Here is a 27114-nt window from a genome sequence, read left to right on the forward strand (position 1 = left end):
CATCACTTTTAATTATCTTACAGATCTGTTATGTTTATGTAATGTAACGTCTACACCATGTAGGTTAAAACTGGAGACGAGAAAAGAAACAGCTGGGTCGATCACAAAGCAACAATTCTGTAACTAAATAACTAAATAGGATGCTGAGAAGTTAGTTAGTTGTTAGATAACGTTAACATTCTGAATGGTCCCATTGCTGTTACGTATTATTGGAGCGTCTCGGGTGGTAGAGAGGTCGCCTACCAATCTAAAAGTTTACCACACACACACACACACACACACACACACACACACACACACACACACACACACACACACACACGAGACATGTAAATTGATCTGAAGAACCGTTTAATCCAAATGTCAGGTGATAGAAGTTAGTTGGAGATAATGATGGTCTGATGATTTCATTGTAAAAAGATTTTTAAGCTGATTTTCTATTTTTGTACTTTCTGTTGTGTGAAATGTCTACTCTGAACTCTGCTGGAAAATATCCTTTAGAAATGACATGTTTTTATTGTAAAGCACTTTGTAACATATGTTGCCTATTTTATTACTTTTGTGTAAATATTTTTTTACTTTTGGAATGTATGTTTTTTGTTGGAGAATATTTTTTATAAAAGTGTGTATCATGTCTCTGTTTGCCCTTGCTGCTGCTGCTGTAAGTGTGTGATTAATAAATTATTTTGAATCTTTGAAGCAGGAGTCTGTTTGTTTTTAAAATCATATTGCCAAAGGATAATAGAATACTGTGCAGTAAAAACTGTAGATTATATTTCATAAAGAGCCATCTAGAGTTTGCCTGATACAGTTAAAGATAAACGTTGTCTGGCTCTCACCTAATAGAGAGACAGGAGGAATTTTGGCCTTTTGAATATGTATGTGATTTATACATCTGGGGATATTATTGTGTACATAATTATGTTTTTTCATTTCTTCAATAAAGTATTGCAACCTGGTGGCCTTGTGGGGGTTAAAGTTACTGTGAAGTTTTCTTGTGAAAAACTGAGTTAAAAGTTTAATTGTAATTAAAAAAAAAATCTGAATGTATAAATATGCAAAATATTTTTACTTTGAAACGTTTTCTGTCATCTCTTTACTCTCAACCAACTATTGAAATAATCCATTAAAATGGTTTATATCCATAGACTAAAAAAGAAGCTTATACCATGGTCTGGTCTGGGCGAATACTTTACTCTGATTGGCTGCAGGGTGACCATTAAAATGTGAGGAAGTAGATCTGGTAAAACTGACTGTTTACTTACGTTCTAAATTAACGCGTGAATTATATAGCTTTGTAGTATCTGTCGGTACACGATCCGTTCTGCACATGCGCAAAATGTTCGTGCATGCGCTGTTGTACGAGGATTAACGACACTGCACGATCCGTTCCACGCTTTCGGTCGACAGCCAAGCTAACGTTAGTTTAGCTACCAGCTAATTCGGCTAACCGCTAGCTGAGACAACATGAAACTTTAAACCCTCAAAATAAAACTTGAAAATAACCGTTAACATATATAACAGCTGTTACGTCAGTTCTACTTTACTTGTGCTCATTTAAAATACAATCACTCAATATTTGTCTTTATTGTTATTACTGTAAAGTCTTAATGTAGCTGTAGCCTGCTTTTCCCATTAAGTTTGACTTAACGTTATTTTAGACTGAATCTAGCTGTCAGCTAGCGGTTAACCAAATTAGCTGTTAGCTAAACTAACGTTAGCTTCCCGGTGGAGGCTAAAAATAGGCTAGCGTGGAACAGATGATGCAGGTCGTATCCTCGGTAAAACAGTATTATCTTGCGCATGCGCAGAACGGATCGTGCAGGCAGAACGGATCGTGTACCGACAGTATCTTATTCCAACCTTGAGTGTAGTCCATCATGGACCGTCAATGCCATGGATGTATTAAGAGAACCATGTCGTCCTTCAGTGCTCCGTCCTCTCAACACCACAAGATGGCGGTAATGTAATGGGAAAATTACATTTAAGCATAATTCCTTATATTTTTATGTTTAATTTGTACTTTACTTCTTTCACAAATGCTGAAAGAGTTTATCTCATTCCCACATGCAGATTTTGATTCTAACTGCTGAGACGTCCAGTCTGGAACATAATGTGAGCACTGTTTGCCTGAACAGATAGGGGCTACAAGGTCACCCTAAAACTCTCGTACAGGGAGGAGGAGGTGAGATGGCTCCGAGATGTCTCTTGTGTTTTTTCTGATTGTCTTCATGTGTATCAGATTGCCTGTAAGAACTGTAGTGTCATAATAATCCAAGTGTGTGTGTGCTGTCACTCTGAAGATGCATATAAGCCTGGTGTTCTGTTCACTCATTTGAGAAACTGACTCCACACTGGGCTGCGGCCTTTTGTGAAATCATGTTGCTCCTATTTGCAAATATATCTTAATTAATAAACCCAACTTGGTTTTAGTCTCAGTCTGTCTTATTTGTTTCAATTTACTAAACTCTTTTAAGATGCCATCTTAAGATGTTAAAGATGAAAAGTTGTTAAAAGAAAAACTTTTCGTCATAGGGTGTGGCCGTGGCGGGGCAGCCATTTTGTGCGTTTCGCCGCCGAAACAGGAAGTGGGTGTAACTCGAGTGTACATTGTCCGATTACCTCGAAACTTTTCACGATTCATAAGAGTCCAACCCTGAGGACAAATAAAGGCCTAAAAGTCAAGGTGCTATACTTTAACATTTAACTTGAGTGTACGTTATGATACTGAGCCACCCCCTATACTTTAACCAGGCCCACTTACTCAGACCATGCCCCCTTTCATAACATTTGAACCATTTAAGGTAGAGTCTTGTGTGAGGTATCATTGAACTCAGCACAGAGTTCCTTTTTAATTTGTGAGGGTTTGACCCGCCCCCTAAGCTTTAACCACGCCCCCTTTATAACAAATGACCCGTTTGATGTAGACCCTTGTGTGTGGTATCATTGAACTCAGCAGAGACTTCTTTCTTCATTGGTGATGGTTTGGCCCGCTCCCTATGCTTGAGCCACGCCCCCTTTCATAGCATTTAAACCGTTTAAGGTAGAGTCTTATGTGAGGTATCAATGAACTCAGCAGAGACTTCCTTTTTTATTGGTAAAGGTTTGGCCCGCACCCTATACTTTGGCCACGCCGCCTTTCACAGCTAATTAACTCTATGACGTAGAGTCTTGTGTGATGTATTGTTGAACTCAGCGGGAAGTTGCCTTTTCATTGGTGATGACTTGCGGTGTCTGAGTGGCGCGCAAATGCACGGTTGCAAGGAGCAGCGTCCACCGGTAACCCCGACGCGCGCAGAGGCGCGAGGGCCCGTCCATCGCTGCTTGCAGCTTTAATTGAGTTTGAGTTTCTCATAATAATAACTTGTTGTTCATAATGGCAAGGTGAAATGAAATAACCGTTGAAGAAAAGACAGATGATGCAAAACACTGTCAGAATGTTATGTGTATTCAGATTTTCTCTCACTTTCTTTGCCTTAACCTGACTTTCACTATTTAAACATAATGATTAAAGTATGTTTTGTCTTTCAGGTCCAGGTGGTGTTAAAGTGGTTGTGAAAGAAGACAGTGATGCTGTGTTACCCTGTTCTCTCAGCACCAAGGAGAGTATTGTATCAAAACTCTTTGACTGGAAGAAGGTTCCTCAGAAAGATGAGGATCAGGAGGTGTTCATGTATGACGCAGGCATTCATTACAACAACGGTCGTCCAGGTCAGAGTGAAGAGTTCAAAGGTCGAGTCTCTCATTTTCCAGATCAACTTGAGTACGGCAACGCCTCCATAATCATCAGAAATACAAAGATATCTGACAGTGGAAACTACACCTGTGATTTTCCTCGTCTTCGCCCACGTCAAACATTCTCCATTGAACTTGTTGTTGGTGAGTATTTTTATTAAACATTAAATTCTTGATTTATTGTTTGTTGATCTCCAGCTGTCATTTGAGGTTAGAACATGGACTGTTCTTCTTTGTCCACTCAGTCTTCTGTTTAAACCTCTGACAAAGAAACTACAGATCCAGGATGTTGTTAAAACATATGAACAACACAACTATTGGATGTTGTTCCTATTTTAACAAAAATAAATCACAACTTTACACATTATGGTACAAAAGTTTTTGTGACACACACACACACACACACACACACACTGTAGTCCAGCCTTTTCAAAATGCAACAACACACACATGAGCCCCATCTCTGTGCGTAACGTAGTTTATTTTATTTATTTTTTATTTTATTATTTTAATTTTAGGCCTTTATTTGACAGGACAGCTGAAGAAATGAAAGGAGAGAGAGAGAGAGGCGGGAATGACATGCAGCAAAGGGCCGCAGGTCTGAGTCAAACCCCGGCCCACTGCGTCGAGGAGTGAACCTCTATATATGGGCGCTCGTTCTACCAACTGAGCTATCCGGGCGCCCCGTAACGTAGTTTTTGCTGCATGTCTGTACGACGTGAAACGTTGGACAGCCAATCACAAACATGATTAGATCTTTTTAGAAGCATGCTGCATGCCTATTGGCTCACTGACAGTGATGAGACTTACTCTTAGATATTTAATTTTTTGATACTTATGAGGAAGTTCAGTTGGTGCCTAAAAAGTATCAAAGTTGGGTACCCAGCCCTAAGATTGATGGACAGGCAGCATGTGAACGGTTCCCCTCCTGCTCCCTCCTTAAATCATCAACAACCTCAAAACATAAATCACATGTTGAGTTTTTATGAATGTCTTCATCCAAATATATAGTTTTGTCATGGGTTTAATGGAGGAGCTGCCTCAGTAAACTATCCAGAGACATTTCCACTGTTTAAATACGATCTGTCAACGAGGAGCACTCTCAGTGATGTTGAGAAAGTTACAAATTCAGAATTATTCACTGGACCAGGAGGTTTCTCATAGTTTCAACATGTGATGCTTATGGTATAAAATATGGAAACTAATCAATGCCACTGATGGTCCTGCTGCCTGCAGGATCTTCTAAATCCTGGTGTAGGACCTGAGTCTCTGCCTCTGCTTACTGCTGCTCTAATGGTAACTCAGCTGCTGCTTGCTTTAACCACTCGGCTTCCTGGACCAAGGGAGGTTTGAGTGTTTTACCTCCATGTTTACTAGTTTGCTTCTTCTTCTCTGTCATTATTGGTGCATGGCTGCATGTTCTGGCATTTATCTGTCTTGATGCTAAGCTAAGCTAACCATCTGCTGGCTGTAGCTTCATATTTGCTGTAAGGACGTGAGTGGTATTAATCTTCTCCATTTAGTTACTAGCTGATAGTCTAATCTCCCTCATTATATCATGAATATGACGTGTGTGTGTGTGTGTGTGTGTGTGTGTGTGTGTGTGTGTGTGTGTGTGTGTGTGTGTGTGTGTGTGTGTGTGTGTGTGTGTGTGTGTGTGTGTGTGATTTGTGCTTCTACTTGTCACGACTGACCAGGAGACAGACTGAAGTGATGAGTAGATCTTTAATTAACAAAGAGTCAAACAAGGAACAGGAAGCAACAGGCAGGAATCTTGTAGCTGAGCAGGCAGGTGTAGATCAGCGGCAGACAACAGGAGACAAAGCACAGGTAAACTTGGATTGAGCTGGAATAGCGTGTCAGTCAGAGAGTCATGAAGACATGTATGTAAGACCCGACAAAGAGTGAGTGTGTCTGTGCTGCTTAAGTAGGTGGACATTGATGAGATGCAGGTGTGAATCTGATGATGTGGTGTGATGAAGTGCAGGTGTGTGCAATCAGTACTTGAGGAGATTGTGAGCGGATGAGGGGAGTGAGTGCTGGGGAATGTGAATGGGAAACAACAAACGGAAAGTCCATGTAAACCTGACATTACTGGTGTTTCCCCGCTGCATTTTAGATGTTGAAACTCCATTATCAGACTCAGATCATTTGACTAGTTGATGATATTAAACCATCACCCTCCACTTAAAGTGATGGTTCGGAGTAATTCACCCTAGGGTCTTTTGCACCATGACCTCGAGCCAAACACCCCCCCAGAAGCTTTTTTCAGCTGGGTCTAACATTGAGTTAGAGAGTTAGCGTAGAGTAGCGTTATCAGCTGAATAGCTTAGCGCAGGGGCTAATGGATCCGAAGTGTCTCTTAACATTACCCCACTAATAATGCCCGAAATGATACCAAACGTCTACAGTAGTACAAATAGGTTATGCTCTCATAAAACGATGGATTGGAAAGTTTGTAAGTACACCAGAAGTTTATGAACACTTGCCTGCTGGCTTCTGCTCTGCTGCTGCTGCTGTTACTACCGGGCAGTAAGAGTGCTTAAGGCCGTTCAAACCACAACACTGAAAAGAGATACAACAAAAATATTTATTAATTTAATGATTAAATAAGGTAATGTCTCCAAACTTACCTCAATTATAACTTGTCTCCTGCTAGTTATTCTACAGCACTTATTTTAAAAAAAAAGTTAAATTAATAAATATTTTTGTTGCATCTCTTTTCGGTGTTGTAATTTGTAGACGGTCCCTAAGCACTCGTCTTACAGCAGCAACAACAACAGCAGAGAGCAGAAGCCAGCAGGCAAGTGTTATTTACATAAACTTCTGGTGTACTTACAAACTTTACAATCCATCGTTTTATGAGTGCATAACCTATCTGTACTACTGTAGACATTTGATATTATTTCGGGCATTATTAGTGGGGTAATGTTAAGAGAAACTTTGGATCCATTAGCCTCTGCGCTAAGCTATCCAGCTGATAACGCTACTCTACGCTAACTCTCCCAATGTTCGACCCAGGTGAAAAAAGCTTCTGGGGGGTGTTTGGCTCGAGGTCATGGTGCAAAGGACCCTAGGGTGAAATTACTCCGAACCATCACTTTAATGTTTTCCTTTGTCTTTCAGACCAAGTCTTCAAAGACCGGTCAGGAGAAAACCAAGGTGATGATGTCACTGATGTAATCTAATAACCCAAAAATAGTTAAAGCTCACATTCTGATTTCCTGTTTCTCTGTTCTTCTCTTTAAACACAATGTATCTACAGTCAGGGATTAACAATAATGTTATATTATCACATTTCTATCATTTTATTGTATTCATCTTTAATAAGCTTTTGTTTAAACTTTGTTCACAGCTGCCACTCCGAAACCATCTGTCACAATACTTGATGCTACAGCTGACTGGGCCCTGCTGCAGTGTGAGGTCCAAAGGGCGGCTTCAGAACCTAAACTAGAGTGGAAGGACAGTGCTGGAAACACCCTTCCTGCTGAGGAACCACAGATCTTAGAAAGAGGAAGCAGCTACTAAATCACTCTCAACACTACTGTGACCAAGACAGACAACTATCTCTGTGTAGTAACACAGGAGGAAATCAGTCATCAGACTCACGCTGAGACCTCTGTTCATATCAGTGGTGAGATTTCTTTCTTGGTGGTTTAATCAGGAAATAATTTAATTTGTTTATTTATTATTAGTTTTAAATATTTTCAGACACATTTAAGTGTTGTGTGTAGTCTGTGTGCTGTACCTGAGATGCAGTTTGAGTTACATCAGCTGTTTGTGATGCGTTTCAGAGAAACTGTGTGAGGACTCCTCCAGTAAAGTGGCCATCGGATGGTTGTTTGGTGGATTGGTTTTGGGAGTTCTGATTGTTGGTGCAGTTCAAGCTCTGCTTAGAGTCACAAAGATCATCACAATACACCGCATTAGAGGTAAGTTTAGTCTAATTCTGAGGAATTTGAATCCTAGCCTTTGTATGTGGTTATTATTACACGGCTATGAGCCAATCAGATTTTATTTGAGCTACCTACTACTTGTACATATCTTTGTGAAAACCAGTTTGAATTTTTTTTTTTTTGTGCGGTCCTCATTTTTTGACAGACTCTGAAATGCCTGTTTGGGGGTCAAGACCTGAGGTCCGTTCCAGGAAGGAGGTTTAACAAACTCTGAGTCTAACCCTGATGTCTGAGTTGATTTACCCTGAGAGGGGAAACTCTGAGTTTTCGGTTCCAGAACAGCTTATATGAGTTGGTTCAATCAACTCGGAGTATGTTCACTCAGGGTTACGCGCGTGCACAAAAGGCAGTATGAATGGAGCCATGATTCTACGATTCACCATGGTAACAACCACAAACAAACGGGTCGGCGGAAATACCTGCGCACAAACAGCGAGTTTGAATATGTATTTCGTTAAAAAGCAAGACCGCGCGGCTGCTGCTGCAAAAGAGAGAGAATTGGTGTGGGGAGAAAAATTGCTGCTGCGAGTCAATGCGTACGCATTAACAGTGTATTAATTTCATATTTAATCACAGTTAACTTATAATATTAGGCTACTGGTGAAAACTGGAATTGTAGACTACACTTATAATTTTATTCAGGTGCAATCCTGCGGGCGAAAAAGTAAACTATACTATTCCCATTCTGAGGCTGCAGCACCATGATCATTAACAGAATTATAAGTATAATCATGTATTTCTTTTTAATGGCTCTCACTGGTTGTGTCCAGGGAACACGTTTAAAAAACGTTTCAGAGCGATCACACTTTTCTGACGGCTCTACATACAGTGGCTTTACTATTACAGTATGATCCGCTGCTGTTAGAAAGAAAACTGCTGTTTGCAAAAAACGTAATGCGACACAAAGAATCTGCTGGGATGTTAAAGCCTGTCCACGATGTTGAACTAGTGGAAGGATAAGGTATCTACATATCTAATACTGTGATAAAAAATACCTCTCAAATCGGTTATGTGGAAATGAAAAAACTCAATATCATCTCCCGACGTAAACTCTCTGTGAATTAATACAGCTTTTTCATCAGCGGGATCGTCGACAAAAGGACATGACATGTTTGAGAAAAAAAACATTTTATAGTCTGCCTAACATAAACCAATACGTTTTTTTATTCATGCAGTTAACAAACTGCATTAAAATGCGCCTGATACAGACTGAATGAATGAATGAGGAAATGAGTTTCTCCTCCCTCTCAGAGGGAGGAGACTGAGAGAAACTCGAGGTTTCTTGAAGAAAACCTGCTCCCGACCAGGTTAGGTTCACAGACTCAGTTACCATAGTAACTGACTCCGAGGTGAAGTTACCTCTCTTTCTGGAACGGAAAACCCAGAGTTTCCCTCATCTCAGGGTTAACCAACTCAGAGTTTTCACTAAACCTGCTTTCTGGAACGGGCCTCTGGTTTTAAGATTCAGGTCAGAATCAGGTTTGGGTTAAACATTTAGATGTGAAGTTTGATGTTAAGGAATGCATTATTTCAACGAATGTCCTCACAAGTATAGAAGTACGGTGTGTTTGTGTGTCTGTAAATAATGTTGAGTGTAAGGTATGCAACCTGTTGCCTTATAGGAGATCTTTGTGAGACTTATTATGGTCTGTTGTTGGTTGGACCTACAGAGTGAGTTTGACCAAATAAATATTACTATATAATTTACAAAAACAAGAAAAATCAACAACATAACAATCTACACTCTGACAGATCAACAAAGATTTAATAAGGTTTATATTACAGGGATTTTATTTTATAATGTTGCTGTAGGTCAACATGATTGTTAAGCTCTCTGCGTGTTCCTTTTTATGTTATTTTGTATGTGACCTTGTTTTATTTTTCTGTTTCACCATCTCATATTATATTTTCTCACTGTTGTAAAGTCTCTCCACTGGACTATAGTTACAGACTTTATAGCAGCTGAATGAACGAGATGAAGCTCCAAAGAAACTCAACTAAACAGAGTGAAAAGTTACCAAAGTGATAATGAGATGAACAAAACCTACAAAAATCATTACCTATGTTAAAGTGGTAATAAGAAAAGAAATGAAGAAAGAAACTCACCTGATACAATTAAAGTTATTTGATTTTTTTTGTAATTGATCCTCTCAGGTTTTGTTTTGTGAAGCAGTTTGTAACATCTGTTACATGAAAAGGTCTATGTAAATATCGTTGTTATATTTACTTCAATAGCTGGGAGGCTTAAAGGGAAATATTATTTATGGAAAAGTGAACGGTTAAAGGGGTGATAGAATGCAAAACCGATTTTACCCTGTCATAGTTGAATAACGACAGTTCGGTGGGTAAATAGGACATACATAGAAGCTCAAAGTCCCACTGACAACCCCTTTACTATGAAAATCTCATATTTTGAAACTGCCGCTGAAAACGGGCGAATCTCAACAAAGCTGAGTTGCTTACGTAAGCGCCCCAAAATCGGAACCTTTGTCGCCCATTAAGAGAACGGTCAGCCCCAACATTTACATAGGCTACACAACTGACCTGAGATCAGGTAGTCTTCTGAATCTAGCTGGGTCACGCAGATCTCTGCTATTCCATTACAAAATTCACTTCTGAAACTTTTTATGCGAGAAATCAACCATATAAAGCTCAAATATGGGCCGCTTTACGAAAAAGGATGGCTAATTGCAAATTTTTCTGTGTGTCGGAGTTTAGTGCCGGTGTTGGTGCTGCCTGGGTTGCTACATCGCCGCCCTGACCCGCAGTGTCAGCGAGCTTGTTAGCCGCGCAATCTTTTACCGCAGCCCGCAGGTTCCAGTTAATCTTATAATGGGTATGTGTGTTGAGTTATTTAAACAAACAATCGGGAAATAAGCCTCTTTGTCCGCGAGTCTCATTGATAGAGCCGCGGTGAGATGGAGTCCATCAATGAGAGCTAGCTAGCCTCCTCTCTAACTCTGACATTCACAAAAATACATTCAATTGAAATCCGAAATCAGACAAGTGTTAGCTAAGCTTTGTAAGACCTTGAGGAACCTGTAATATTCATGCCGTGTCGAAATTCAAACTGTAAATATACTTTAGTTATGCGAGGTGAAAGCGCAAAGCTCGTTATTTCCCCATTGTAATGAATGGGACATATAGCAAGCAGCTGCTCGATCCTACAAAGACACGCTTGCGTTCATAAAAATGCCTTAACATCAAATCCGGACACAACGGTTAGCTTTATAAGACATTGGGGAATGATGTTATATAAGTGGTGTGAAATTCAAACTGTAAATATAATTTAGTTATGGCAAGTGTAGCTAGCTAGCTGGTATTTCCCCTTGTAATGAATGGGACATATAGCAAGCAGCTGCTCGTCCTACAAAGGCATGCCGTTCATAAAATGCCTTAAAATCAAATCGGACACAACGGTAGCTATAAGACGGAATATGTTATATAAGTGGTAGAAATTCAAACTGTAAATATAATTTAGTTATGACGAAATGTAGCTAGCTAGCTGCGGTATTTCCCCATTGTAATGAATGGGACATATAGCAAGCAGCTGCTCGCTCCTACAAAGACGCTATGCGTTCATAAAAATGCCTTAAAATCAAATCGGACACAACGGTTAGCTTTATAAGACATTGGGGAATGATGTTATATAAGTGGCCATCGGGGTAATTCAAACCGTAAATATATTAGTTATGCCGCGCAGCTGCCGGCGGAGCCCCGTAGTGCAGTATCCACAAAGGGTGACTTTGCCCTGGGTATGGAGCCCAGCAGGCTGCCGCTTTCTCAGACTGTGTGGAGCTCCTAAAGTCCGACACGTCTTACCAAATTTGCAATTAGCCATCAATTTTTGTAAACGCGGCCCATATTTCAGCTTTATATAGTTGATTTCTCGCTTAAAAAGTCTCAGAAGGGAATTTGGTAATGAAACATTGCAGTGTCTGGAATATGAGATTCTGTCGCTTCTCTAATGTATGTGTATTGGGGATTCGCTCAACCAATCAGCGCGTCTCTAATGTGCGCGTATGGCAAGTTCGCTCAACCAATCAGAGCGCGCAGCTCATCTAAATATTCATGACCATACCATATTTGGAAGAAAAGCTCTTGTTACAAATAGGGCCAAAACACAGGGATGCATAAGGGCCAATCAAATATCAACCAGGCCATTTTCAGCCCAACCAATGTTACATACCCCATTAGGAGACCATAAGGAACAGTGTGAAATACCCTATATAATCATTCTATCACCCCTTTAAGATTCACTACGCAGGCATTAGTCTTTAGGGCATCTAAGTGGCACTACATTGGGGTGGGAAGGGGTGGGTGTGCACTGTCAAGTTCCTGATTTTTTATTTAATGTAATTTCTTATTTAAATTTTTTTGTGTGGTTGTTATTGTTTTCAAAACGTGTATACCTATGTTGTGGTTTTATTTGGTCTGTCTGTTGGTGTTATTACCAATCTAAAAGTTGGCGGGTCAGTCCCTGCAGTTGGAGATAATGATGGTCTGATGATTTCATTGTAAAAAGATACTTAAGCTGATTTTTGTACTTTCTGTTGTGTGAAATGTCTACGCTGCACTCTGCTCTTTGTTGTATGAATTTATGGTGTCTTGTCGGCCCATGCCAGCTGGCCATAGTTATTTATATGACGCCATGATCAAAATGTCATTCATTCAATTATTCTAAAACTCAGAGGACGCTTGTGAAATGAGGCAATTATGGTTGATACTATTTTCTCTTTCTCTAAAAGTGGTTTAAAGTTCAGAAGTCTGAACAAGTTGTCAACTAGAGAGTGACTTTATTTTTAATTCTGAATAAAGAACTCTCTTCCAGATATCAATGACAAGATAATCATTATGAAGATACAGTTGTGATAATAATACCAACAGATCATAAGGAAATCAAAACCCCAAAAAATTGTAAAGCACTTCGTAACATATGTTGCCTTAATTATTTTATTACTTGTGTGTAAATATGTTTTAATTTGGATTTTTTTTTTTTTTTTATTGGAGAAGATTTTTTGAGAAAAGCATGTATCATGTCTTTGTTAGGCATTCAGATATGCTATGGTGTCTTTATAGCACATGTGGGCATAATGTATTTCTTAAAACAATTCTTTCTTATTCTTATAAAATAAAAATAAAAAAAAATGTTTTTACCCTTTACAGAAACAGGGAGGACCTGTCTGATCAGCAGATCTCATATCTTTCTCTCAATAGCCATGTTTCCATCTAATTGTTAAGGGAACTTCTAAAATGTCGCAAAAAAAAAGAAGAAAAAATTCAACTTAGAATTTCCATCAACTGGTCTAGAGTGAATAAACTCAACTCTTTCATCACAAGTTGATGTTAGACATGGTTAGAGATTTCAAACCGTCTCGTTAAATCAAAGAGTGTAGAAGCTGAGTTCTTTGGCTAAATGGAGAGAGGGAGTGTTGGACCAGTCGGCCATCTAGCCAGAATCAGGGTTGGGGCCGAGACGTTTGGTGTCAGAGAGACAACCGTTCACCGCTGTGTCTACGCGGTGTGCAGGGCCGTACCATTCCAGCTGTTGAACCAATTCAAAAAACACATGTCATATTTACATTCAGTGTTTATTTTGAGGCCAAACAGTTCTTCCCTCATGAAATATTTTGCCTCCAGACAACATAAAATTCTTTTATTTCCTTCATTTTTACATTCTTGTTTTAATGTTAAGATGCCGTCCATATTATCTGGCCAAAGAATTCATAAGTGTGCAAATTTAAAAAAATGCACTACAAGAATGTACTACTTTTTTTCTCTTTTTCTATCATAAAGGGACATTGTGTTTTTTATGTGTCATGACAATAAATACGCAAAATGCGCAGGCTTTCACATTTGCCGGGGCGGTGACAGGCGCCTCTCACTGATCTCCTTCTCCGGTTCAGCTGGTTTCAGTCACGTGACGCTGGCTCTGAACGAAAACACGTTGGGGATTAGCTAGACAGGTAGGCTAGTGCTCTATGTCCCTCTCAGCGATTAGAGTTTTTCAAAATGGCGGAATTACTTGCCCGTCCAATGTAAATACATTATATATATGTCAATGGTAAATACAGATAAGAAATTCTTGCCCTACAAGTATAAGTCAGATCATTGGCAGAGGTCATTTTACACCAATGAGGACATATTTATAATCAGTAATCACAGAAATCAATTCCTTGGATGCAGAGCTGCCTCAGACCAGGAGAAACCTTGGAGTACCTAACGTCTTCTCTCACCAGTGATTTCAGAGACATTGGTATAGCTTTCAACCATCTGTCATAACGCTTGACATTGCATTGAAGTTGATATTTCTCACAAAACTCGTGCTATAACAAGAGTCCATTACTGTCCATAAAATGAGAAATTGCCCAGATTCCCTTTGATTTCCATTCCTCCATGTCCACAGATTTTCTGCTTATCAATATGTAGCCTATCTATTATTCCAAACTGGAGTATTATGACGTGTGAAATTATTTTTGTAGATTAACTTCCAATAGAGAAGGACCTGCTGATGGACAGCAGAAAGATTGACTAGCTAGTAACGAATTGCATTCAAAATCACATCGCAGAAGAAAGTCTATTCCAACCATTTTTGAAAATATGAAATTTGGGACAATAAACCAAAATTTGCACCTCCATCTTCAGAGTTTTTAACCATGTCGATTTTCCTTATGTAGCCTACTGACATTTGTTTCTCCATATGAAATTAAAATTCATCTTGTTTATGGCTTTGATCATGTTTGTAGAGATGGGTAAAGCCGGTCTACTCATTAGAAAGTCTTTGGTGTAGCTAGTCCATGAATGTAGTGAGAGAACGTGTGTGTGTGTGTGTGTGTGTGTGTGTGTGTGTGTGTGTGTGTGTGTGTGTGTGTGTGTGTGTGTGTGTGTGTGTGTGTGTGTGTGTGTGTGTGTGTGTGTGTGTGTGTGTGTGTGTGTGTGTGTGTGTGTGTGTGTGTGTGTGTGTAACACCCGTTTAAAGACCAAACCGGATAAACTGGAAAGCATTACACACCCACAGAAGCGCGTCCATTATAATCAACTGCGCTGACTGCTCATCTCTATTTCTTACAGAGAGAGTGGACACAAAGCGGCTCTGCTCCAGGACTCAGCGTCCCAGGACTATGAGATCGGATACTTTGGGACATTTGACTTCTAACGGTAGTTAACGTGAGGCAAACTGACTAGCTAGCTACTTGATAGCTGCACCATTAACTGATATTAGTTAACAACGTTTTGTCATGTCTGGTCTCACTGGATTTCTGAAGCGGCTGTTTCTGTTCTGTGTGCTAGCTTTCTCTGGACTGACACTAGGACAACAACAAGGTGAGAAAGTTAACTGTAAAACTAGCTAGCTAATTCCATACGCAGTTTATCAGTGGTAACGTTAGCTAGCTAGCACTATGGGTGTATTGGGTAACACCAACATGGAAGCTGACTTTAGCTAGCTAACTTCTAATGACAGTATTCTCACCTGTTAGCGTAGTTAACAATGCTGTAAGCATGATGGGTAACTACGTTACTCGGTTATGAACTTTTATATATGTCAGTGGTTACAAAATATCTTTCAGACTGTGCCTTTTAAACGTGCTGTCATTAGCTAACCGAAAACCGTTATCTTTACAAAAGAGCCGCTTCACTACACTTGTAACTGTACGTACACACCGCCGCCGACTTGAGCTGCAAAGAAGCTCTGGCCGCCCTGTCGAGTCGAGGACGCTTGTCATAAAGTACGGGGAAGCTGTTTGACGCTTTGGCCGCTCTGACACGGCAGCATTCTTCGATCATGTTCAACACACGATTGAAGAAAAAGCACAAGCAGCCACTGCACGGCCAATACATTGACACTAGAAACCTTTTATAGATTACATATATAAGGACAGAATTTGTATTGTTTGTTGGTCGCAGCGGTGTCTGTTAGCAGTTATCGCTCGTTAGCCGCTGAACCGCAGCAGAATGCAGGCAGAGCGAGCTGCCGCCAGCTGTTCATCCGTGCAGGACTTCACTGCGAGCGGACTGTTTAGAAACGAGGTGACCGGTGTTATAACCTTACTGGTTTCTACCCTAACTGGTTTCCGTATGTTGTGTTTAACTAACAGCTGCCGATGTGGTCCGCCTGTGTCACCAGATTCGTCACACACAAACATATTACTGCCGATTTTCAAATAGTTTCCCAGATCTACTGTCGCAAACATGTTTTTCTAAGTAATCACCACATCACAGCCACCTCCAAAAAAAAAAAGATCTTAAAACAATATAATCATTCAAGTTCGGGTCGAGCTGGTTTCGATCTTGTGGCATAAATATAATAGTTAACACCTGAGTCGGCAGCTCTACACAGTGAGCTATCAAAGCTCTGTATGAAGCCGCTTCCAGTTTCTTTCCTCACATCTACGGCCATATGGACTACTACTACTTCATCACAGCCACCTACTAAGCTACACATTGAGACTGATACATATTTTTTAACAGTAACGATAACTCGTGGTCTAATATTGTCGATATACACAGTTGTTACCACCGAGTCACAGAAAAGAAGACCATGCATTCAAATTGAGTCGTGTAGCCTTATAGATATTGTAAGCTGCATGGGGACCTTGTTTTGCATTGCTGCACCTATGTAACAGAAATATATAGTTTAGCGAATGGCTGACATAGTTTTCTCAGTGTTATTCTGTCCATCTCTTAAAGATATTTACATGTATTCATTTAACAGACACTTTTATCCAAAGTCAGTTACAAATGTCAATTATATTACAAGGGGATTGAATAAGGACATTGAACCCACAACTTTTTTGCATGCCAAACAGGTCCTTAACCTCTACGCTACCACCGCCTCACTCTCTCTCACACACACACACACACACACATGCACACGTTATGTGTTAAAGCACAGTAAGAGTATTGTGTATCCAGTGTGCTCTTTAACACTGCTGCACCAACCATCTTGACAAACCCTCTACTGCCCACACACAGTTAGTGAAAATATGCATTAAGTTGAAAGCATACCATACCAGTGCATTAGTTGAAATAATGCCCCCCAGAGAACAGCAGGGCTGCGTTCATGATAGTAGGACTGTGTTCCCCATCCCATAACAACCCAATTCATTAAATATCCAGACATGTGAACTGGATTTCTGTGAAACAGCTGTGGAAAAAGCATTGTCACCAAAAAGTACTTACAATCATTGGAGTTAACAACAATATTTTTTAGACTATAAAGACAAGCGTAATGTAATGATAATCATCAGCCTGCCCAGGGACTACAGGTGGAAACTAGCACATGTGCTACAACCTGGTATAATGCATCTCTCCTGTCTAAGGTTAATGTATATTGTACGTTGTCCCTGTTTAAATAAATAAAGAAAATGAAAATAAAATGAAAAAAAATAAAGCAGACCGTTGAAACAACTGTAATAATTCTACAGTATGTATTTATGGTATTGCAGATAGCAGATGTACCTCAACTTCATCATGTTGGCAAGAAGTGTGCCATGGTCTTTTGAGGATGCACCATCATAGAAAATCCGATGATAGACCTTAATAAACATTGAAGACTTGTGATTAAAAAAGGATAAACATAACTTGACGCAAAAGCACTTGAAGTATTCTATCAAACAGTGTTACTCAATTGTAAAAAACAAAATATTTATCTAAAGTAGTGGTGTGACACTTTCATTTCGTTACTAATCAAGATTCTTCTATAGTTTGTTACTCACTTCAAAGAGGTTTCTGATGGCATGCCAGTCCTCAAACTTAAAGATGAGACCTTCCAGCCTGTCTTCCTTTGTAGCACCATCTGCGAAGGCCCACTGTATGTTTCGGCAGTTCCCCTCAGTCAGCCGGTCACCTCCTACTAAAACATTTGACACCCCATCTGGTCCCTTTGGCACATACCTAAAAGGATTACATGCAAATGGTGGAATTATAAGCTTCAATAAAGCCCTTCTCCTGCCAAAAACTGATAGTGGAGCCTGATTATATTCTTACTCTTTCTGAAGGTGGCGAAGTACATCCACCAAATCTGACGTTTTGCTCTCATCTTTAAAGAGTAGTCCCAGAGGGTACTTTGAGAAGAATAAATATCAGATGACATTGCAGTAATGTTTTGAGTTGAATTTATGTGTATTTAGTTGTTTTTTTGCAGATTTAAATCATTACTTACATCAGTGGAGCACTTAGCCATCTCCTCTGTATATTGATGTGGCAAGTGGTGAACCACTACATTCAAGAAGGGTTTAAAAACAGCCAGGTACTGGGTAAGGATGCGGCTCCCAAGAACAATGAACTCACAACGCATATGGGCTTGGGTTTCTAGTCCGGGGAGTGAGTTGCAAAGGTCGTACTGAAGGATATCATGGTCCGGTCTGTCATTGCCAAGGTGAAATGTCGTTATTCTATCTTGGACTGCAATATGATGAATCCAGTGTATGGATTTGTTGTTGTGCAGGGTGGACTGATGATGTGCATGCATGAAAAAGTCCAGATTGTCAAATATTAGGGAATATGTTGGTGGAGGAGTGGAGGGTGTGATCGGAAAAGCGAAGGAGCTCAAGCCCAGCTCTGCTGCTTCAGAGTCACTTAATCTGCTGAAAGGTAGCACAGCGATTTCAGAGTCATTTATGCTATGAGCCATTTCGTCTGTTGGAAAAGAAAAAAGTAAAAACAATTACAATAATTATTATTATTATTAATCAAAAGATAGGCACATAACATTCATTCATGTGTTTTGGTGTGTTTATATATATATATGGGTCATTTGTCATCTCACCTGACAAGTGAAGCTCTTCCATGCTTTTCCCGATAGTGTTAAGTGGCCCATTCGGATCACTTGTGCTTTGGTCTTCGCTGGTGTCCACTCTCTGGCCAACATCGATGTTCCCTTCTGCTTCAGAGTTCAGGAAAACTTCATTCTGGACCTTTAACATTTTTACAGACCCCCCACATAACAGTGCCAACTCTTTCTGCTTATCTACAGAGTTTTTGTGAGTTGTTGTTATGGCCATTTTGCTCAGCCTGTGAAACACTGCTTTTTTTTGCCCCACCATAATGTAGTATACTACCTAGGTAGTATGCAAAGGCTGACAGGCGGGCTTCTCTTCCTCTCAAAGCAATGGAAGCTGCTGCGCAAGTTGCAGTTCCAGAGTGGTTGGTGACAGTTGTGAGAATGGAGAAAAGGAATGGTGAAAAACTTTTTAGGTCTGCCTCTAAACTGGTGAATGAAAAGGCTTTCAGATCATCTGGAGTTGACTTTCACAGGATAAAATCGTTGTTGGGATTACAGATATTTTTACATTCGTTGCTTACTAGCTCCAGGATGTGCACCTTTATTTCCTCCACAAGATGATTATGCTTCACTATTAACTTTGCAGCAATTTTTCTTATTGATGCTGTTCACTATTGAGGCATCTTCTGGATGACATACCTTGGCAACAGTCTGTGATGGGTAATGGGTGAAAACCTGAAAATATATGAAAATTGAACAGTGTGACGAGATATGGTACAGCCTAGCCAGCTAGTTTATCCTGGTAACATTTGCTCACACTACACCTAGCCTGAAAATTTGGGCTGGCTTTAACTTTAACCATAGGTAAATTACAGGGCTCTCAAGTTTTGAAGACAGGCAAGAGTGACACCTCTGAGGCCTGTACTACGAAGCAGGATTTGGCGTTAACGAGCTAAATTCAGGCTCAACCGAGGATTTTCTGTAGCCTACTACGAAGGTGGCTCACTTGTTATCGGGTTCAATCGCCGTGGTAACTCATGCTGAACACCTAACCTGGTCGGGAGCAGGTTAAGTTGGAGATTAGAGATCAACCGGTGTTAAAGCACCGCCTACTGACCAATCAATACTCGACCACCATTCAAGATTGTATGGCTGCAGCCTGGAGCGTCCCATGTCATGCCGTCCCGTCTCACGGCTTGACATGGGACGCTCCAGGCTGCAGCCATACCCGCCTCTCACCATTCCTAAAGAAGATCAGGCGGAGCTCGGTGGAGAGAGAGAGAGAGAGATTCGCTCATAAAAGTTAAAATATTTAGAGATCGACAACCCCGTTAACATTCCCTGATTGGTATTTTTATGAAATATATATTTTAATGGGAGGGAATTACATATCGGCTTCTTGAGCCGTGTGTCGCCAACGCGCACATCGGTTTGAATTATGTTTTTATATTTTTTATTTGCTCTCACGATCGCTTCCCACTGCCAGGGTTGCAACTGAAATAATAGGCTAAAGCAACGACAGTTTATGGAAAGCACAAGTGTAATTATGGTCAGATCTTGGTCCTGACTGATGAGGAAGTGATATTAATAAGCGTTGTGATTTACGCATCTACAGCGTCAGCTATTTTTATGCTATATTTTTTTTTTTTGCCAGCTTTCCTACTAACTAGTTGATAACCAGCGTCGTGACACGGGTTATGCAGGACCGCGGTTGTTAGGTTAGGTGAAGCCGGGAACTGAAAGAGATCCAGGACAAGTTGATCTTGCTTCGTAGTACAGGCCTCAGGTCTCTGAATGAGCAAATGTTTAGGGAAGTGTCTGTATGCTGCTCTTTGCTTTTTTTTCATTGGTTGTTGCGTTAAATCTTACCCAGATACAATAGTGCTATTTTCTGAATCTGACGGATTGGGACAAAACTTCTTCAGAGCCCTGGGCGTCTTGGAGGGAGTAGGCTCCCGTTCTCTTTTCTCTGATGATTCAGATGAACACACTTCTTCTTTTTCAGCCTGGTCTCCTTCGTCGTCTGTCCATTTTTTTAAAACGGGCATATCGCGTTCCAACCATGTTATCAAGTTTTGACAGGACCGACATATGCGAGAAGATTTTTTTGCTGTATTTTCGAGTTCTAATCCTAAACGGAGAACTTGTTCATAAATACATTCACCTTTATTATTTCTCTCAAATATACATTTCGTGTTCGTAAGTACTCCTTTTATCCTTACATTAGTTTTACAACACCGGCAAAGATCGTTTACACTCATCTTCCAGCGAACGACCAGCTGATTTTTGTTGCTGTTGACAACCGTGCTGCTGTTGACAACTATGTGTCGCTCAACATACGTCACATGCTCTGATTGGTTGTAGGTCTATCCAATGAGTGCAGAGGAATTTTCTTTCCTGGTTCAGTTGGAACACGCCCCATAATCAGAGCCCAATGGAGCGGTTTCAGACTCACATTCTGACTAGAATCTGAGTATGACCACGTCAGGCTAGTAAAATGACATTTAGGAGTAAAGAAGAGTACTTGTAGTTAACTTTAATTTAACTGAAAACTTAAAACCGATTGAGTGAAATCAGCCTCATAGCAGTCAATGTAGGGGTAATATTAACTGTTAGAAAAAACTGTTAGAACGTTAACGTTACTAAACGTCTTATTTGATGTCAAAAATCAATCAACTAAAACAATGTTTGCTGTTCATAAATGCTGTTAAGAGCTATCTAGCAATCACCACTAACTGACATCTCAGCCGGTCTGTTAACAGTTGCTAGGCAACGTAGCTAGCTAGCTAGCTAGGTCACCAACTTTTCTGTATTTATAGTTAAAAAAAGAAGAGAAAAAATACTCTATCTACTTCTACCGATATGTGGAAAGTGATGCCAGCCTCCTGGGTCTCTTTGGTCCTTCTGGTAAAGCAGTTAGGTGCTGCACAGCTGACAACCATACTTGCTGCCATAGGTGACAATACAAGGGGGTAAGCTTCGCTTCAGAACTCGAACCTCCGATGGCGCCATTTTGTTGCTACAAAGGTATCACCTCCTGTTAGCATTCCACTGACCGCCATTTTTTTTTACGTCACTTTGACAGCGAATAACTTTACATCTGAAGCGTTTAAAGACTCTATTTGTCCATTGTTTAGTTCTAAAGAAACACGACAATGTATAAAAGGCTCCATTAGCTTGTACCTCACGTTATGGCTCCCTAGCAGACGTTTTTGTAAAAATAGGCTAACGATTGTGTCATAACCACGCGACTTACTGTCGCACAGTAGAGGAATTACCGTATAGTACAGGAGAAGCTTGCAGGCAGTTTCGACTTACATTAGCTGTTTAGGTTTAATTGCTAATGTTAACTAGCATGTTAGTTAGCAATAATTAGCCTGTGCCTATGTTATCTCCTTACATATACCTACGCTCTCCTTCTCTGTAAGATTGGGAATGATTGAGATTTCTCTTGGCACAGCTACCAGAAGACTTCACACTTTCAGACAGGTTGCTCACGTCACATTTACGTTGTCTCCGTCAGTTGGAGGCTACGCAGTAAAGCAAGAGATCACCGGAAAAGTGCTTCTAATAGCCTTCACTGGTCTCCGTCCAGAGCAACGGGGTCTATTGGTCCATTATATATATGTCAATGTGACAATAGTAAACAGTACCCTAGTAAGATGGTGGACAGTTATGCCATTAGTTATGACGTCATGTCATATGTATTGTTCTATATCTATGCTCAAAACGCCCAAAATGCGACGCCGACCGATTTTTGACGCTCCTTGCAGCTGAGAGAAGCCAGCTTCCATTGTAAATTAATGACTTCCGGTATCTTTAGAAGCTCAAGTCGGCGGCGGTGTGTACGTACAGTTAGCCTACAGTTTTTTGCTCTGTTGATTTGTTTGTTTTCGCTGTGTGCTCGTGGTTGAAAATGCTATTTTACATTACATTAACGACGCTGAAGTTGGCATTGGATTCGCAGCTTCCGATTCGACAGTTAAGGGGACATTTAAGGGGAACTTAAAACTGTCCGATTCAGCAGGGAAACACAATTTACATTGCTAAGTGACTGATCCTCCGTTTGTTTAACCTCTTATTGTATTGAATGAGTGTTAGTCACTAAGGTAAATTATTAATTATGTCTAAAACACACTTTTATATTTGTGAAAGCTTTATTGGCTTTATGAGAAAACAGGGAGATTTCACTGTTTTTTTCATATGTAGACCACATTGGACCAGGTCCAGATCCAAAACCACAATACCTAGACTTGTCAAATCTGGACTACATTATCCCAGAGAGGCTAAAGAGTGTTACAAACCCAATGTCAGATTTGTGAAAACTTTATTCTATTTGTGAAAATGCAATAAAGGGAGATTTTACAGTTTTTTTGCATATGTAAGACATTGCAGGTCCAGATCCAAAACCACTACACCTAAACTTGTCAAAACTGGACAAGAATTAACCCACGTCTCTCCATGTAATTTCTTATATCCATGAGCAGGTCTTCCCCTGTACTCGTGTAAACACGGTAACGCAAACTCTGTAATCTACAGTGGGCAATACAGCACCGTAAAGAAAAGACCTTTACGACAGCAGGTGTGGTGAAAATACTACCACTTTTGTCCAAAGTGGCCACTAGAATCAACACAAACTAAAAGTTACATATCCACTTTAAGTCATAGAAAAAAAATATCTTCATAAATATAATGTGGAATTGCTGTGGATCTACCTGTGACAGCAACACATTTATGATGTATTTGATCCTGTCAGAAGACACCATGGTGCACACTTTATCAGAGAGTGTGTTACAGCTGTCGAGGAAGTTTGACAGGTATTTCACAATCCTGTCCAGCTGAGTTTCATCATCAAAGAAGAAATCTTAATAATTACTCAGTCCTGCCTCTATTTTCTGAGGAAAGGTGAGAGAACAACACTTATGTTGAAGGAGAAGGATTTGAAGAGTAAATTAAACCATTGGCAAATCTATGAAGATATTTTGATTGATTTCCAAAAGGTAAAAATAACGTTTTCTACTTTTCTTTTGAAGTGAGAAGGAAGACCTGCTCATGGATATAGGAAATGACATGGAGAGACGTGGACTTCTACATTGAATGTCAGTTAGCAAAGGTCATGCTGTGGCAATAAAATAAAACAGTGGACCTGCTATAAAAGTATGAAATCTGTTTTTAAGACTCTTTAGCCTCTCTGGGATAATGTAGTCCAGATTTGACAAGTCTAGGTATTGCGGTTTTGGATCTGGACCTGGTCCAATGTGGTCTACATATGAAAAAAACAGTGAAATCTCCCTTTATTGTGTTCTCATAAAGACAATAAAGCTTTCACAAATCTAAAAGTGTGTTTTAGACATAATTAATAATTTACCTTAGTGACTAACACTCAGGATCAGTCACTTAGCAATGTAAATTGTGTTTCCCTGCTGAATCGGACAGTTTTAAGTTTCCCTTAAATTTCCCCTTAACTACCGAATCGGAAGCTGCGAATCGGATGCCAACTTCTGCGTCGTCATTATATTGCACATAGAAATTCACATTTCAGATTATCACAAAATTATCATTATAACACATTATATTTATAAATGGCATAACAATAACAGAATGCCTTCCCCACCTCAGTTTTGGACAATCTAAACCGGATGCATATGAAAAGTAGTGTCTGGTAGTTTAGTTGAAGCGTGTTTTGTGTAGTAACAGTAACTCCTGTTTGATTGTGTGAAGTGACAGATTAAACCGGACTAAACCCAAATATTCCTCGGTGCTAACCAGTTTCTCCTGGTTGTTGGCTGCAGCTTCAGACATCTCTGAAACTGCTCATTCTGAGATAAACATGGCCACATTTTAGTCATACAAGTGCAACAAAACCTTAAGATATTTTACTTACTCTTCATATAGAACAAAACAAGTATCACATTCTTCCAGTTGAAAGCTGAAACAAGCAAATGTTTGATATTTGAGCTTGAAAAATGACTAGACTCAACTTCCAGACTCTGAGGATTTTCCAAATATAATATATATTGTTAAGCTCATTCCAGTTCTCATTCCTTTTGTAGATAAAAGTCTCTCAGGTTGGAGTTGCTCGTGCTCCACCTGTTGCTGGTGATGATTATAATGACAAGGCAAAAATAAAATAACCTCAATGCTGGTGCAGCGATGACATTTCTCAAGTGTTGCCAAGTGTTTTGTAGATTCAAACAAACATAAATAACATAGTTAAATCTTCTGAGGTTGACTCACACTGAGCCCTCAGTCTGGGTCTTACTGTAATAAGGCTGACCGCAGACAGGAAGAACCAGTTTTTATGGTGGGAGGTTTTGGTCAGAGTTATAGCACACATCAGTGACATCATCACCTTTGTTTTCTCCTGATCGGTCTTTTAGGACAGATTCTGAAAGAAAAATGAAAACATTAAGTGGAGGGTGATGGTTTAATAGCATCAACTAGTCAAATGATCTGAGCCTGATAATGGAGTTTCAACATCACACACACAGGTCATATTTATGATATATTAATGAGGGAGATTAGACTATCAGCTAGTATCAAGACTGAAAGATGTCAGAACATGCAGCCATGCACCAACAATGACAGAGAAGAAGAAGCAAACTAGTAAACATGGATCTAAAATACTCAAACCTCCCCTGGTCCTGGAAGCCGAGTGGTTAAAGCAAGCAGCAGCTGAGTTACCATTAGAGCAGCAGTAAGCAGAGGCAGAGACTCAGGTCCTACACCAGGATTTAGAAGATCCTGCAGGCAGCAGGACCATCAGTGGCATTGATCTGTTGCTTACGTGGAAAGACAAGATGACGTAGCGGCAGAGGAGAGATTCAAACAAACGTAAATAACATAGTTAAATCTTCTGAAACTTGGCTCACACTGAGCCCTCAGTCTGTGTCTTACTGTAATATTAGGCTGACTGCAGAGAGGGAGAAACAACAAAAAAAGGTTTTTATGCTGGGAGGTTTTGGTCCTGAGCTTCCTGCCAGAGGGGAGGGGTCCAAACTGTGCCCGAGGTGAGAGGGATGTAGCCTACTTCCGGTGGTGTGTGGCACAGGATGTGGCGGCGCGGCATGGCTGGGTTTAGTTTAGTTATGAACTAGTCAAACGAAGGTGAAAACAATGACTGCACATGAAACGATTCCTCGAATAATTCGATTACAAAAAATCCTCGAAGCATAAATCTTTGCCTCGAAGCATCGTTAAATCAATGTAATTAAGGTTGTACGGCTCACTGTGTTTCCGCACGGAGGATTATAACTAGCGCACAAGAGGTTGACGTTTCTGTGCACACCACAGGCATGGACAGTATATAAACACAAGAGACAGGCAAGAGAAAACAACAAAGTTTGGCATCATTTTAAGCTGCAAATATGCTGCTACATCACCTCTGTAACAAACATCCGGTGTACTCATCCATTCCACAGAGCCAACCCGACACAAGGTAGCTCACGGCTGCTGCTGAGTGATGTGCGATACCACTTAATTCCTATTCGATCCGATACCAAGTAATACCCAGGCTGGTATTGCCGATACCGATACCAATACTTTTTACGTATTTTATTTGTAGTGTGATGTGACAAATACCAATTCCAAAGTAGGCTATAGCTGCATAATGACAAGACAATAAACTACTCTCATATTATTTAATTATAAAGAAAATCTCAGAGACTTGTACAGTAAAACAGGTTGAAAAAAACACACAAATAAAAAAAATGTCCACACTGCTGTCTTTACATCTAAAATACAGCCAGACATGACTCCTTTTGCGGTCAGCCATAAACACTCTGCAGTCTGCAGTCTTCGTAGGGGGAAATTAAAGAAGGGCTGTTGCAGCGGCTGGCTCCGTCACAGAGCCGCAGTGTACACACAACTGACAGGCGGAAGGAGAAGTAGTTCCTTCCCCTAACCGGATATAATTAGACTTTTCAGGTGACAACCTTATATACTGTCTATGGTGACAACAAGTTACTTATGATAACATAAACACTCACTTCATATTACTGAGTTTAAATATCGATCTTTTTATATGAGAATTGATACTAGAGCAGGAGACGTTGGGATCGTAAATATCGATACTTTAGTATCGATCCGCACATCACTACTGCTGCTCTCGTCCACCGCGCTGTTTTACACAACTAGCCTACAGCATGCCATGTTTTACCAACAAGCTAAAATGAAAGCTGGTTTGTAGAACTGTTTATTAGTTTGCAACTAATCTTTGGAGACAAACCGGCTCCTCCCCCCAGCATGGCTACTTAATATGCACGTGAATGACGTCATCATGCCGGGGATGTCTGTATTCTTCATTCTTTCTCCTCACTGTGTATTAGGCTTCTGAAAATGTGTCCCCCAGAACAGTGTAGTTGAATAGCCCTGCTGTCAGCTTTGTACAGTCACATTTACCCTCTGGTCAGTGAACAGCTCTTTTGCATATCCAGTTCAAAGAGCCAGAGGCAAGAAGGGGAATGGGGTGAAAACTATTAACATTTGGGCCACCAAAAATTTACTATTGTAATGTATTTTTTTTTAAGGGTCTTGGAATTTGGCAATAAAAAGTGTTGCTTTTTCTAAAAAAGGAAACCTGTCTTTTGTATATATACAAACGACAGTAGTAAACAGCAATAATAAATATTTACTATTGCTGTTAGTATTTCTTATCCGATTAATCAATGGAATAATCGGTAGAATACTCGATTACTAAAA

General features: G+C 40.1%; 2 protein-coding genes and 1 pseudogene across 5 annotated transcripts in view; 2 read left to right on the plus strand and 1 right to left on the minus strand.

The window, feature by feature from the left end:
* Positions 1–1880: 1880 nt before the first annotated feature.
* On the plus strand, positions 1881–7895 carry LOC120557128 (annotated as a pseudogene).
* Positions 7896–14682: 6787 nt separating this feature from the next.
* Positions 14683–27114, plus strand: part of LOC120557310 (myelin-oligodendrocyte glycoprotein-like) — a 41406-nt gene continuing 28974 nt past the window's right edge. For 3 of the 4 annotated variants that reach the window (XM_039797509.1, XM_039797511.1, XM_039797512.1), the window contains exon 1: positions 14683–15014. In XM_039797509.1, the coding sequence (XP_039653443.1) occupies positions 14930–15014 (85 nt within the window). In that variant the 5' untranslated portion in view covers positions 14683–14929. The remainder of the gene's footprint in view (positions 15015–27114) is intronic. The other variant, XM_039797510.1, reaches the window with a different exon arrangement.
* On the minus strand, positions 17151–19055 carry LOC120557314. Its single transcript, XM_039797518.1, has 5 exons — positions 18460–19055; positions 17854–18329; positions 17679–17730; positions 17408–17585; positions 17151–17227 (listed from the first exon to the last, which is right to left on the minus strand). Exons 1-4 carry the CDS (start codon positions 18734–18736, stop codon positions 17545–17547), a joined length of 846 nt encoding a protein of 281 aa, XP_039653452.1. The 5' UTR covers positions 18737–19055; the 3' UTR covers positions 17151–17227; positions 17408–17544.

The sequence above is a fragment of the Perca fluviatilis genome, chromosome 4 (genome assembly GCF_010015445.1).
Source record: "Perca fluviatilis chromosome 4, GENO_Pfluv_1.0, whole genome shotgun sequence".
NCBI classification, from domain to species: domain Eukaryota; kingdom Metazoa; phylum Chordata; class Actinopteri; order Perciformes; family Percidae; genus Perca; species Perca fluviatilis.